General features: G+C 46.4%; 1 protein-coding gene across 1 annotated transcript in view; it reads left to right on the top strand.

The window, feature by feature from the left end:
* The window catches only part of LOC144792472 (P2X purinoceptor 7-like), a 315,393-nt gene that overhangs the window by 229,767 nt on the left and 69,777 nt on the right, over positions 1–15,849 (top strand). Inside the window, exon 9 of the mRNA XM_078667501.1 lies at positions 2,890–2,983. Coding sequence (XP_078523627.1) covers positions 2,890–2,983 — 94 coding nt within the window. The remainder of the gene's footprint in view (positions 1–2,889; positions 2,984–15,849) is intronic.

The raw sequence follows: 15,849 nt of genomic DNA on the forward strand, positions 1-15,849 counted from the left end.
GACATGGCCTGCCACCGCACCCTATGCACACGTTTCCACGACGCAGGAATCCGAGACAAAGCACTGGACTGGACCACCTCGTTCCTCTCCAGCAGAACCCAGAGCGTCCGCCTTCCCCCTTTCCGATCCGAAGCCTCCAAGATCATCTGCGGCGTACCCCAAGGATCATCCCTCAGCCCGACATTGTTCAACATCTATAAGGCCCCACTCACCCACGTCGCCAGACTACACAACCTGAACATCATCTCCTACGCCGATGACACACAGCTGATCCTCTCCCTCACCAAGGACCCACTCACCGCCAAAACCAACCTCCATGATGGAATGAAAGCCGCCGCCGAATGGATGAAGAACAGCCGTCGGAAGTTGAACTCGGACAAGATGGAGGTCCTCATCCTCGGCTCCACCCCCTCAGCCTGGGACGACTCCTGGTGGCCGACCGCTCTGGGAGCAGCACCGACACCCACCGACCACGCACTCAACCTAGGGTTCATCCTCGACTCAACACTCTCCATAACCAAGCAAGTCAACGCCATCTCATCCTCCTGCTTCAAAACCCTCTGCATGCTCCGCAAGATCTACAGGTGGATCCCCACCGACACAAGAAGAACGGTCACCCAGGCCTACGTCAGCAGCAGGCTGGACTACGGAAACACCCTCTATGCGGGAGCCCTGGCCAAAATGCTGAAACCGCTGCAACGCAAACAGATTTATCCTCGACATCCCTCAACACAGCCACATCACACCCCACCTGAAAGACCTGCACTGGCTGCCCATCAACAAGAGGATCACGTTCAAGCTCCTCACCCACACACACAAGGCACTCCACGACATCAGACCAGCATACCTAAACAGACGACTCACCTTCTACACCCCAAACCGCCAGCTCCGCTCCGCCGACCATGCCCTAGCTGCCGTCCCTCGCATCCGAAGAGCAACTTCCAGTGGCAGATCATTCTCCTACCTCGCTGCCAAGACCTGGAACACCCTCCCCATCCTCCTACAGCAGACCCAAGACCTACTAACCTCCAGAAGACTACTCAAGACCTGGCTATTTGAGCAGTAGCACCACTCCCCCTCTCAGCGCCTTGAGACCCTTACGGATTAGTAGTGCGCTCTACAAATTTCCTGATTGATTGATCCCTGGCTTAAATGACAATATGATGGCCATGACATACTGAGGTCATTTTGACATACGCATCACCCATGGCATATGGACAATATTAATGGCAACATTCTGTCATTAGTATGTAATTTTTGACATAAGGTGGCACCCCTGGCACATTTTGGAATAGAACAAGGATAAATTCCTGGTGGCGGTCAGTTTTTATTGGCTCGTCATATTTAATGAGTATATTTTCAGAGGCTATGACACTGTCTTTTCAAAGGCTATGGAACTTTAGCCAATTTATGTGAAAATCTTGCTTTAAAATGCACTATTTAAAACATTTCTTCCAAATGTTCCCTGTGGGGGGGGGGGGCTTTGGGATGTCCGCCAAACCTTTCAAGAGCTAGTTTGGCTCACTCGCTTCACTCAATATCTACAATTCAGACAATATTTTCACATGAACTGTGCCTTAACATAAAATTACTGGCAGATTATGTTTGTGACAGACGATCACATATTTCACTGTCAAATTATTCAAATAGTGGATAGTCCACGAAAAGCATGGACAGGTGTACACCCTATTTCTGAGTTTATGTGCAATACTTGTTTACTGGTCATTTTCAGTTTGTCGCGCATTATGTGTATGATGTGAGTGCCAGAGGACCCTGAAGCTGTTTTCATTTTGCTGAGGTCCAAGGTTGGCCACTGCTCAGTTTCTGTGGTCTGTTATGTTTCAAGGCTTTTTTGGCTATCATGTGATGAAATGCTGTGTGCACGTGGTTATGGTAAAATGTACTTAGGTCATCTGGCCAGTTGAAATGTTGTTTGGCTCCATGAGATGGATGTGTTAAAGTAGCAAGCACTCAGTTCAGTCTAAAATGTAAAGTTTCGGCAATCCTTTCAAAGTCAAAAACGAGGCTTCAGGTCACTCTATCAAAGAGCTTTTTCTCTTCTAATGGTACACTCTTGAGTAACCTACACCTTTTTTTAGGTCTCACCTACCAAGCAGCTTTTAGCTGTCAGGTAGATGAAAGCCTATTGTGGGTTATACCAAAAGGTTACAGTGGGCTTTGGTCCAACATATTGCTTTATTTTGGTTGCCTTTGTTATCACTCTTGTTGGCTAGCTTTTATTTGATGGCTTCACGTGTCTATCTTGTGCTTGTCCCTCTCATTTCTCTGTTTGTTCCTCCCGTGGAGCATAACCTCTTTTCCATTCTTTTGATTGGATGACTTGAATACTCCCACTGCTCACATTTAGGGAACTAGTTTTTTCTTTTTCTGTCAGCACTCCATAAGAGTGCATATGTTTTCTAACTTTCTCCCTTGAGTGCTGCTTCCGTCCCCCAAACACCACCCATCAGCTTTCCATTTTGCTCCCTCACACCTCCTCTCAAAGCTCCTCCATTCCATGTTGCTGCTAAGTCACTCTGCCTTACAAAAAGTGCCTTTGCGCTAGTCAGTATTTTAAAATAAAGTTTATAAATCCATCTTGGATCAGTAAATAATCTGTGTGATTTTGTAGTTGGGCCATGCATGATGACAGATGTGCAAACATCTGTCATCCCACATGTCTGCAGTGGTTATGTGATTGCACCTTTTTGTTCTAGTGTTTTTTTCTTGTGGCGAATAGAGCACAGCATCAGCAAACCTCATTGACAAAACAATAGGTCCAAAAGGCAAGATGTATTGGCTTTGTCAGTGCATGTTAACTGTGTTAGATATAACTGTTTACATTTGACAGGAACAACTTAGTTAATCTTTATATCTTTTTATTTTTAGGTTTGCGAAATACTTCAAGCTTCCAGATGGAAGAGAGGAGCGGACACTTATTAAAGCCTATGGAATACGTTTCGATATTCAAGTGTTTGGCACAGTAAATATTTCTATCTTCCATTGCATCGCAGTAATACATTGATTTTCCTTAATATGTATGTAATGTAATGTAATGTATGTGGCATTTGTATAGAATGAACTTCAAAGAAGATGGAATGCACTTTATTCTTTGGGATTAGGAGTGCCAGCAGTATTTGCTGTACACACAGCACAATAGGAGATGTATTTTCACCACGACCTCTGATAGGAGCGATCTGTTTTAATTCATATCCCACTCGAGTGCTCACACCACTGGGACAGGAGTGTCATTATTGGTTTTAGTTTCCTTGTAGCACTTAATGCGGGGAGGTGCTTGGCTTCCTTTCACTGTTTGGTTGCTTTTCTTTACTTGTAGCACCTAGGTTCTGGAGTTGCCTGGCTCTGTTTTTTGCTTACCTGTTCCCGCTCACAAGGGGAGGGCGTGGTGAGTGCCTCTACCCCGCCCTACTCACTCCGGATTTTTTGCTCAGCTATGTGCGCAACTGATGTGCTTGATATGGGGAGGACAGTAACCCTGCATTGGATAGGATACCTTAGTGCTTCCATATGAAAAGGGAGGCTTTGGAGTACTGAATATGTAGTTGTATTACTTAGCTGCACTGTGCAGCTACGCATGGCATTGGTATCACCCAGACGCCAGACTACCAGATGCAAAACCCGAGGCAGATCAGGCCGCCCCAGTGCCGCAGCATGGGCTCCTACCAGTGGGGCTGCCACGAGACAAAGAAGATATTCAAACTGTATCAAATACCTGCTGGTCCTGGAGGAAGCTGTTACGACAGACGGGGGACGTGGAGTTGTATGCCTCTCAGATTCCAGTCAGAGCCACTGGTAAGATGCACACTGCGGCGGTATGGGCTATGTACACTTGGGGACATGTTCCCTGGGAGTCAAGTCTACTCACGCACAGACGATTTGCGCTTTGAAGGCGCCACACTTATGGACCATTTTGTATTAACCAGACTCCAAAATGCACTGGGAAGTCGAGTGTCCACTTATCCCCTAGAGCCTGACACTTTTACACCACTTAAGCTACTCATATCTGACACAGAAGAAGATAGATTAATATTCAAATTATACCATGCTGGCTTAGAACTAATGCCAGCGCGCGATGGTAAGGTCAGAAGCGCATTTGAAGCAGATCTGGGGCACCCCCCACAGCCAAAATATGGAAAGAGTGATGCACGCACGGTATCATGCAACTACAGTCACAAATGGTTGCATTACAAATTCTTACGCAGGGTGTATATGACATCGGCGAGAATGGCGCGCATAGACACGTCCCGCATGACGTGCTGTCCTAAGTGCCAGGCTCCAGTGGCGGACTTTATCCACATGACTCGGACGTGTAGCTGGGTGGCAGTATACTGGGAACACATATTTAACGGCAGTGCATCAAATGACGAGCCTACAAATTAGGCCATCTCCACTATTGACTTTGCTGGTCTATGTTGCGGACATCCCCAAAGCAATGTGCAGGAACGTTGGCATAGCGCTACTCATGGCAAATATGGAGGTGGCCAATCACTGGGGCCGCAGGAGCACACCAACACTTGGACAGTAGCTTAAAAGTTTAATGTATTGTGACACTAATAGCAAATTATATGCTGCCTTACAACCCCCCTCGTCCAGGCCTAAAGACATTTGGCAGCCTTTGAGAGACTATTTGACAGACAATGCTGACGTAGACAGCAACCAGTGAGCTCAATGCACAATAATGATAGAATTTGATGGAATTGTGGGCACCGGATTATGGGAGGTGGGAGAGGCAGGGTAAATGAAATGTTATAAATGCACCCGAATGAAGCCAACAGATGTGAAAATTAACCTGGCAATTTACTGTGTTTTGTATACTTTGACCAATGAACACATTGTTGCGCACTATGAGGATTGCCGTCACGAGTGACAAAATTGATGATGTCATGGATACTGAGAAAGTAAGCACTGCTGTACTGTTAATATTATTACCGATTCAAAATAATAAAGTTTAAAAAATAAAAAAAAGTGGAAGCAGGCGATAGTCCTCACACTTCAGAAGAAACCTTCTACTGACCATACGGTATTAGAATATCCACGCCCCATTTCCTTGCTTCCCTTATTTCTGAGAAAGTGGTGACTAGACAACTAACCACATACATTACTACAAACGATCTATGTCATGCAATCCGGTAAGGCTTTAGAGCCGCCTATTATATAGAATCTGCTCTTCTGTTAGCCACCGAAACTCTGAGAAAGTGCGCGGATGCCAGACAAACAGCCGCAGTAGTCCTATTAGACTTAAGTGTGGCCTTTGACACCGTACAGCACAACCTACTACTTCAGAGGCTGAATCAATGTGGTGTAGGAGGTCGAGCTCTGCGATGGCTTCATGAACGAAGCTTCTGGGTTTCCCAGAATCCCTTTCTGTCAGCAAGTATGCCCCTTATGCAAGGGGTTCCACAGGGCTCTATTTTAAGCCCTAACTCGTTCAATCTTTATATTGGTCCCCTTGCAGATATTGTGGAAAAACACAATGTGACAATTGTGTCTCATGCAGATGCCACCCATTTAATTGTCACCCTCTCTCAGGACACTGAAGCTATGGCCTACAGCTTTTCCCTATGTTTAGAAGAACTAGCAGCATGGATGCCCAATCATTGCATTAAAATTAACAGCAATAAACCAGAGGTACTGATAGATGAGAAAGCTCCCTCTATCTGGATCTCAACTTGGTGGCCTGAATCCTTGGGGCAAACCGGCACCTCCAAAACCGCTGCCAAAGATTTGGGGGTATGGTCAGATTTGAAACTCTCCTTCGATAACCAAATTCAGAAAGTCGCTGGCAAGTGTCTTGGAATTCTTAAAGTTCTAAGGAAATGTATCGATCTCCTCTCCGTAGCAGCCAGGAAGACTATTGTTCATGTCTTGGTCACATTACTATTAGACTACAGCAATGTTCTGTATTTAGGAGAATTCCAAGGTAGCCTTACCAAACGTCACTGCATTCAGAATGCAGTGACGTGTTTAGTTCTCAATCTCCCTAGAAGATCATCTGTCTCTAAGGCTTTGACCTCCCTTCACTGGCTGCCTGTAGAGAAGAGAATCATCTTCTAGGCCATGTGCTTCTGCCACAGAATTTGATGGAATAAGAGCCTACCTACCTCTAATTCTTGCTTACTCCTTACACTCCCAATCAGAATTTCAGATCAAGAGGAACCTGCTTGGCCAAGGTTTCTAAAATTCGAAAAGCCAGAATGGGAGCTCGCTCATTAAGCTATCTTGCAGCAAAAATGTGGAACACCCTGCCCATAATGCTGTGAACTGAATCTGTGGAGCACACCTTTCGTAAACAACTGAAAACCTGGCTATTTGCATCTTAATTCCTGGTTGCTGTTCCCATCAGTTCTCGGTGTCTGCCTGAATATAAACTGCTCTTCCTTTCTCTGAGGCTATGATCCTAGAGCGGGGACTCTCCGTTGGTGTAATATAGGCGCTTTATAAATGGTATTGGATTCATTGGTTTTATTAGCAGGATGTGGATTACAAAAACAGATTCTATGCTTTCATTTCCTTGTCAATGATCTGCTGATTTGTAATACTCACAAACAAAACATATGGTGATATTTTCAAGAAAACATTTTCCTAATCTAGACAGTGATGAAATCAGAAGAGCACGTCTCACGTCTCATGTTTTTGTAGATTTCAAAGGTCATCATCACTTGATCAAAGGAAGACATTTTGTCAATTCTTTTAAGTTTGAATTTTATTTTTCTTAAAAAAAAAAAGGTGGTTTAAAATTTAGGTTGGAGAGGATGCAAGATGAAAGCAAAGGTTTAAGACCTGTCCGACTTGACCCCCAGGGAGGTTCAAGTCGGGCTACCTCACCCCAGCAGTCCCTACCTGTTTTCCAGCCTGGCAGGTGACCTCCTGGCGGTGAAGTGGGATCTATTGAGCGAATTGCAGTCGGTGCGCAAGGAGGTGACTGACATCAAAGACTGGGTGGATGCTATTGAGGGATGAAAAACCTCTTGGGATGAGGAGATTGAGAAACTTCAACAGGAAGTCATTCACATTACAGACCAACAACTTGACTTGAAGGCTCATGCAGAGGACTTAGAAAACTGTTCCAGACATAATAACATCCATATTAGGGGGGCCACAAGAGAGGAAGAGGGGGGCGACATTGACGCACATGTCGCGGAGATGATTACCCACATCATGGGAGACACACAGGCATCGGAGGTTCATCTGGACAGGAGTCTTAGAGTAGACCACTGGGGTCCCAAATCATACCGATCACTAGGCATACTGACCTGTGTGCGCAACATTTCTTTGAAAGAGAGGATATTGAAGAAAGCCAGAGAAACTACATCTGTGTTGTTCCAGGGTCAGACCCTACACCTTTATCAAGACCTGGCGGCCTCAACTCTCCAGAAGAGGAGAGAATTCCACCTGGTCATGACTTTTCTTCGTGAAAAGAAAGTGGCCTATTCATGGGGACATCCCTTCAGGCTGATCTTCCATTGGCACAACCAGCTCAATCTGATTAGTGGAGAAGTCTGGCTCAATGGTTAGAGCGGCAGACCCTGATGCAGAGGTCTAGCCCGGGACCAGGGTTCAATTCCCCGCCTCGGCGGGTCTTGGGCTCAAAATTCCACAGACCTGATCATTCTCGCCTCGGTGCCTATTCCAATCATTGAGTCTCACTCTGCAACTCTGGGCAATAGCTTGCTTAATCTCCACAACGGCCCCCACAACGCTAAGGATGCCTGGTCTCCACCTTGGGGGTGCCCAGGAGTGGACACCTCACAGGGAAAGCCAGGATGGGTTCCACAGCGGTATTCGTACAAGCGCCTTGAGTCCCTTGAGGGTGAGTAGTGCGCTATACAAGTATCAATTTACATTTTACATTTACATTCGTTCCCTCTCTGCGGCATGTGCCTTGCTACCGATAGAGTCGCCTAAGAAAATGCAACAGGGAAAATCAAGTGATGGACCTGGAGGGGAGAGCAGCTGGAGAATGGCTGCGGATCCCTGTCAGGCAGGGGGTGGTTTGGCCAGACCCGGTGACCATGGCATCGGAACGGAGAGCCCTGCTGGACAAACTGACTGAGGATACTTCATCCAACGATCCTGCCTGATGTGAAATGGTTGGAGTCAAGAGCGGGCGGCGGGGGCGGGGAGGCAGAACAAGACTTTGAGAACTTGGTTACCCACCCACACAGAGACTTCACCACTGGTAGAGGGATGGACCTTCTGTCTTCCTACCCGATCCAGGGACTATGGATGCTCTTAGTTACTTAATGGTTTTTGGGAATGTTATTGGGTGCTCCTTAGGGAGCTATGCAACACAGGTTAATGCACACATGAGCTTGAAGAATCCTCACAACGTATTAGAGAGGTGTAGGCAGGGGGGCTGGTAGAAAGGGACGGGAACAAGTTGGGACCCACTCTTGGCATCAATAGCAAAAGATCTCAGGGTGTTGACCCTAAATGCCAAGGGCTTAAATAACCCAGTTAAGAGGAAGGCAATACTTTCCTACTTGGAACAGTGTGGGCAGGTGTCTACCTCCTCCAGGAAATGTACCTGTTATGTAGCGACTGTAATAGATTAAAATCCTGGGCCTTTCCACAGCAATTTTTCTCCTCCCTACCACACAAAAGGGCGGGCTGGCATTGTTGGTTTCTCGCTCCTTCCATGGTAAAATTGGGAAGAAGACAGCGGAGATTAAGGGCTGCCTTCTGGGATATTGAGTTCATTTTGAATACCATTCCATCGTCCTGGGCTCAGTATGCGTCCCTATTGAAGGGCAGGAACAGTTCCTGCAAGAAGCTGCAGAAGACATCCTGACCACAAACAACAGGTGGGTGGTCTTGGGGGGGGGCCTACACTTGGTATAAAACAATGAATTAGACCAGTTGACCCAGAGGCAAGGAGCAGTCAAAGAGATCAGCTCAGGAGGAGCACTTAGACTGCAGGAACTGGGATTGAGGGATATATGGCAGAGTTTGCACCCAGACTCAAGAGACCATACATTCCAGTTCATGCACATAAATCCTATGCCAGCCTGGACTATTTTCTGGGCTCTGGGGAAGTCCTGGCAGCAGTCGGTGGAAGTCGAACCCCATCTCCCTTTTTGACCACTCAGCATTATTGCTAGACCTCACCTTCTCAGAACGAAGGCCCCATTCTTGGTGACTGCGAGAAACCCTATTCCGTAGGCTGGAAGTAATAAAACAGATAGATAACTCGATTAGGAGGTACTTGGGAGTTAATGATATCCCAGAGATCTCGATCCCTAGGGTATAGGACGGAATAAAATCAGTACTTAGGGGGAAGTTGATCGCCATATCTGCTTCAGACAACAAGGAATGGCGGGGCAAGCGAGATAAGCTACAACAACAAATGAGCAAATTAGAACGCATAAACCCTCGCACCACAGTGCCTTGGGATTGGCGTCAACTAGAGGCGACTAGGAAGCAATTGGCTGACCTAGATTTTGACAACACGGAATACTCGCTCCTGCACCTTAAACATGTGTTCTATGTGGGGGGCAACAAGTGCAGGAGACTGTTAGCGAACAAACTCTGGGGACAGCTCCAGGCCAATGCCATGGAGGCGTTGCTCACGGACGACAGGACAGCAGTAGAGGGAGACGAGGCAAAGAGGTTTAGATCCTTCTATAAGGATCTATATTCGGTGCAGGACCTCTCACCCCAGGCTATTTCTTAGTACCTGGAAAAGGCTAACATGACACGCTAAACATAGGAACAGGCGGAAGGCCTAGATAGCCCCATTAAGATTAAAGAAGTAATAGCTGCAATCTCCAGACTGAAGCCACACAAATCTCCAGGCCCAACGGATTCTCAGCCAGTTTTTATTAAACTGTTTGCAACTTAGTGGCCCCCCTCCTTACCAGAGTGTTTACGCGATCACGAGCTCAGAGACCCTACCCCCCTCAATGAAGGAGGCGTCGGTGGTGGTTATATCAAAACCTGGGAAGGACAAAAGATTGTGCGGGTCCTAACAACCTATATAGCTTCTGTATGTAGTTGCAAAGCTATTTACAGGGATCTTGGTGTCTCACCCCGAATATGCCTAGATTAATAGACTCAGATCAATCGGGGTTTATTCCTTGTAGACCGTGCTCAGGTAACATCTAGCACATCCTTCACGTCAGAGATAAGATGCTCCTTTCAATAGACGAGGAGAAGGCATTCGACCACATCCACTGTCCTTATTTGGAAGCAGTACTGAAATAATTTGGGGAAAGATTCCGATCATGGGTGCTGAGTGGATATGGAGGGCCAAGGCCCACTGTCAGGTTGAACGGTAGGGGAATTGGGAGTTTCCCTATTGAGTGTAGAACACAACAGGGATATCACTTTTCCCCGCTTTTGTTTGCGCTCTATATTGAGCTGTTCACGCAGCAGGTCCTGGATGACCCAAAAAAAAATGGGCATAAGCTTTGGGGGAGAGGAGCACATAATTACTCTATATGCAGACGATGTAATTGTCTCCTTAGACAACCCTCGAGAGGCTCTACCGGGATTCCTGGTGGAGGTAGAATGGTTTGGGACAGTCTCAGGATTCAAGATCAGTTTGGCTAAATCCCAGGCACTAAGCCTAACAGTAACGCAAAATTCTAAGGCGTTCCTCACGCAAGTTCTCTCCATTCAATGGAAGTTAAGGACATATCTCAGATCAACCATCCAGGAGATGATAGAGGTTAACTATCGAGAGTTGGTTAAAAGGGTCCAGACTGATTTAGCTAGATAGTGAACATACCCACTTTCATGGTTTGGAAGAGATAGCCGCACTGAAGATGGTTATCCTCTCCAGAATCCTCTATACCTTTTTGACTCTGCCATTATGGCCCCGCCGGGGATGCTCCAGAACCTACAAAGTGCCTTTCAAAATTGTGTGGGCATGCCGGCGCTCCCAAATGGGCTGGGAGATTAGCTGGCAGACTCCAGCGGAAGGAAGCCTGGGCATTCCGTGCATTCTGAGATACTTCTGGGCGGCACAGATTAGGTTCATGGTGGAGTGGTCGCGCCTGGAATCAGAGAAGAAATGTCTCTTTATGGACAGGGCATTAGCTGGAACATCCCCGTGGAAGATCCCTTTTCTGGGCAGACCACATCGCTCTCCCAGTCTTTATTTGTCTGAGATCATGACACCTACCCTCCGAGTCTGGTATACAGTAGCTAAAAGAGACGCCCTGCCTTTGTTCCCCTCCACGCTTTCTCAGATAGTGGAGAATCCAGACTTCACTTCGGCGTTCAATGATGGGGCTTTCCAGGAGTGGCTGATGTAGATAGATTGTCCACTTCTTTGCTGAAGAAGGCCCCATACAGTTTGACGCCCTGAGGGCAGAAAATGCTATCCCTGAGAGAGAAAGATTCCAGTTCACACACACCAGGCATTGGGTGATGCAGCCAGAGACTAGAGAGGCAGCCCAACGTCCCCTGATGAAATTCGAGAGATGGCTTTTAAGTAAAGAATCAGACAAGCATTTAGTATCAGACTTATACAGGTTGTTGAGGAATGGAGCCGCAGCTACAAAGACCCCGGCCCAACTGGACTGGGAACGGTAACTGGGGGAGGATCGCTCCCTTCAGGACTGGCGGGATATATATTATCACGCAAGGCACTCAGCAACTAATACATCCAGCATAGAAACTGCATCAAAAATATCTACGTACTAGTATTTCACACAACACACCTCCACATAGGGAATCCGGACCAGGGTGAGTGGTGTTGGAGATGTGGTAATGCTTCCGGGACACATTCAAACACAAAATCTATGTGAGCGCCCTAAGTTGACTCAATTCTTGGTGAAATCCTTGTGGAGATCGATCTACACTTTAACACTCAACTCCCCCGATTTCCTGCATATGTGATGCTGGGTCTTCCCAACCCGCTGCCCTATCCACTAAAATCCAGAAGAGGCAGACATATCACATTGGTACTGTGGGTGGCTCACAAGTCGATACTGGCCGTCTGGGGCACTGATAGAATCCCGACCAGAAGGTGGGTGGCTCCACCGCATTTGGCACTTGTTGGGGATGGAGAGGCTAACATCGACACTTAAATACAGGGGTATTCATTTAGAGAGGTCTGGCGCCCATTTATTACCCTCCTATCCCAGGAATTCACAGAGCTTACCTGCCCTAGGTATTTAAGTTTGCTACGCCTGACTGAACCACAGCATTGAATTGTCTGAGGGACTTTCGTAAGAGGGGGTCTATGGGGAAGTTTTCTTTCTTTTTGTTATAAGTTGCACCATTGGCTGACAGCGTCTGAATGCTGATGCTATGTCAGTGACTACATAGCTTTCACTAAGTGTTTTGTGCTGAAACAATAAACTAAATATGAACAAAAAAAAGAAAGATGAATTCCATGATGCCCCCCTCAATCTCCACTTTCAGACTCTATGCCAGAGGTCTTCAAACTGTGGGGTGCGCCCCCCTGGGGGGCGTGGAGGGGTTCCCAGGGGGGCACGAATACATCTGCAGATGCATGTAAATGAAGATGGCCTGGATGTGCGGCGATCTGGGGTGCGTGAGGCAGAGTGCACGCAGCCCGTGTCACTTATTAAGTCATCCCCGATGGCTCTGAGGTGCAGAGATGTTATCACGGGCGTGTGCAGCAGGGCCGGTTCTAGGATTCTCGGGGCCCTGGGCAGAAAGGGAATTTGTTAGGCCCCTCTAATTTTCATAGACGTGACACATTCAGGGCTGCCTGCATCTCAATAGATGCCCTTGCTTCTGAAGATGCAGCCCATCCCTCTCCTTAAGTGCCTCTTAACAGCTCAAAAAGGGCTGGAGGTGTGAGGGATGCTTATCTGCGCAGACTGCCAGGGAGCTAAACAGAGGGACAATAGCCATCGCACTGTGCCACTGCATGGGTGGGGGGTGGAGACCTAATTGCCGGACAAAAATGAGTAATGTGTTTTCCTGCAACTGGTACTGCCCCCCACCCTTCACCCCCCTCAGGTTCGCTTCCCTACACCAAAGCAATGAGGCCAGGGGAGGGGGCCCCCTAAGGTGGCGGCGGCGCACTTGCAAGGTCGCATCTTTAATGCCATAACCTGGCTGTGTCTCATTGGTGCAAGGCCCCAAGTTGGAGGGCTGACTACGGGGCCCTGGGCAGCTGCCCACACTGCCCATGCCTAGCGCCGCCCCTGGTGTGCAGTGGTTCAGTCAAAGGCCTCTGCCCTGTTAACAACGTAATGCATACCATTGTATGCATTGTATTTTCAGTTGAGGACCATATAGCAGTGACCGTCTTGCAAGCTGTTAGGACAGAATGTTGAACTATGTCAGTCAAGCTATGAATACAGAAATGTGATAGACAGAAACCCCCTCGATACAGGGTTCAGGTACCACTCAAACAGCAAAACAGCTCAAATGGGGATTATGACTGGTGTCATTTGTATACAGAGAGGAGCCACATGCAAGCGGGCGCTGCTGCCTGGGAGTTTCTGTCAGGTGTTCGCATTTCATACACACGAGAACCGATGTAAGTAAGTGTTTTGTGTTTTCACAGTAAAGGTCTGGCATTTGAAAAAGTTAAAGCTATTGGCGTCATAAATTGTCATGTTTGTTATTTACTTTATGGGTCTGTAGTGGAGTGATTGTTTAAGGAACAAAGTGCACGTGATTCTATATTACTAGAATTAGTTGGGGCGTTAAGGAGTTGTGGGGTGGAGAGCTATGAAGACAGGCAAAGGAGGAAAGTGGACAGAGGTTTAGGTGGAAAAAGATGAGGCGTGAGATAGAATAGTAAGATGAACTGAACATGCTATGGATGGAAAATGCAAATAGAAAATTGCAAGAGGTTATGGAAATCAAAAATGGTGGACGGTCGGTAGGTATGTCAGATGTACACTCGGAGAGCAACAGGGAAATAAATTAGCGAATGTGGGGAAATGCAGATAGATTTCCATGCAGCATACTTCTGCCATGTGTGTTTCTCAAATGGCACAACTACAAGAAGTCATCTTTAGCAGTCTACTGGCCTTAATGTTAGTTTCAACGTACCCATGTTGTTAGTTTGCTTGTTAAAGTTGCAGACGTCAAAAGATGTTGTTTTCTTTTCCTTGTGGTTCTATTTCAGTGGGGACACTTAGCTCATTTTTTATTATGTTCAGTGAATCGAGTGTTTCATGTGTCTGTTATTGTGCACTAAGGAAATTGATAAATGTTCTCAAAAACACATATGGTGGACATATTAGTGACTCATTGTGGACAGCGTTAATTGCATGTGGCGGCTAATTAGGTCTGAGTATTTGAATTTTTTCCTGAATGGTACCTAGGAGTGCCATTGGTTTGTTAGAGTACCAGTACCTACTGAGGCACAAGTATTGTAAATATGATTGATTGTTTGCGGAGGGAGGGTGCCTGCCCCTGAACATAGCCATGTCCCTCCCGCTCCCCCAATCAATACATAAAGTTTTGGAGGGGGTCCGACCTCAAAACATTTTGCTTAAGGGGGGCTCAGAGCAAAAAAGTTTGAAGACCAGGATTGAGGGGAAAAAAACTACTTCCAGCAGCTCTGGCGTTTGATGTCCTACAATGAAGTAAATCACCCATGAGGGAAACATAGGACAATGCAAAACAAAATGGATATGGGGAAGAAAAGATAAGAAATCGGGATACCTTGTAGCAAGAAGGAATCAAATATAACTCTTGCTTTGCCTGTGTAAGATGCTTTTGAAATGTTTTGCCTTGATGCTGTGGAAATATGTTGGCCCATTTCCGTTGCACAATACCGTGGCCCAATATTCCATAAGAGTATATTGGGGACACCCTATCATTTTGTTTGTTTAAATCATTCCGACCAGAAAGGGGTTGCATTGGTATGTTCATAGGGGTGGTGGAATCCGTCGATCTATAACAAGTCTGCCTCAAAATTGGGGTCTTAGATTGCAATTCTTATAGTGTCAGAGGAGAGAATTTGGCTCTAACTTCCAGTGCATTCGCTAATTTGTTTGCAAATTCTGATCTTATGTAAATGCATCTGAGATAAAGTTGATGACCTTGAGCCAAATATTAACCAGAGAATCTTATTTTATTACTGTGGAATTTGACATGGTGGCCACAGATTGGAAAAACTATGACCACTTTGATTTGCATCAGTTGAGCAGTTCGGCTCCTCAACTGATGCATGCTCCTTTCTTAGTGAATAACATGCTATTTTGGTAAGGAATACCCAATAATGCACAGTTCTGTGTGAAAATGTAGGCTAGCGTCAATGCTAGTATGTGCATTTAGGGTGCTATACAAGTAGATATAAATAGTGCTTCTGTGAAAATGTTAATACTTTAAAAACAAAACATATTTGTTAGATTGTCAACATTATGGACTTTCTAAGTCCTATCACCTTCACTAAATAGTACTTGCTTGCAGTGGAAAACACAAAATAACTATTTTGCCATCCAGCACAGCTCTGCCTGTGAGTAGTGAAGAGTGAAAAAGGGAAATCGAAAATCTCATTTGTTTGCAAAATGCATGTTTTGGGAATGGCCAGCAAAATCTATTTAAAAAGTAGCAATTAACAGTTGTCTTAGCAGTGTTTCTATTGCAGTGTAACATCCAAAGCGCTCATCTTTCACAGCAGCTTGGAGGGTGAGAGATGACCTTGCTAAATGTAAAAGGGAAAATCTCAGTGATCAATCAATCAATCAGGGGGTTTATAAAGCCTGCTACTCATCCGTGAGGTTCTCAAGGTGCTGGTGGGGGGGTGGGGGGCGGGGGTAGGCAGCTCCGGCTCAGTCGAAGAGCAAGGTCTTGAGGCCCTTACTGAAGGCGTGCAGGTTTGGGGAGCGTCTGATGTTTACTGGGAGCTCCTTCCGGGTCTTGGCTATGATGTAGGAGAAGGCC

This window comes from Lissotriton helveticus, chromosome 11 (genome assembly GCF_964261635.1).
Source record: "Lissotriton helveticus chromosome 11, aLisHel1.1, whole genome shotgun sequence".
Taxonomy (NCBI): Eukaryota; Metazoa; Chordata; class Amphibia; order Caudata; family Salamandridae; genus Lissotriton; species Lissotriton helveticus.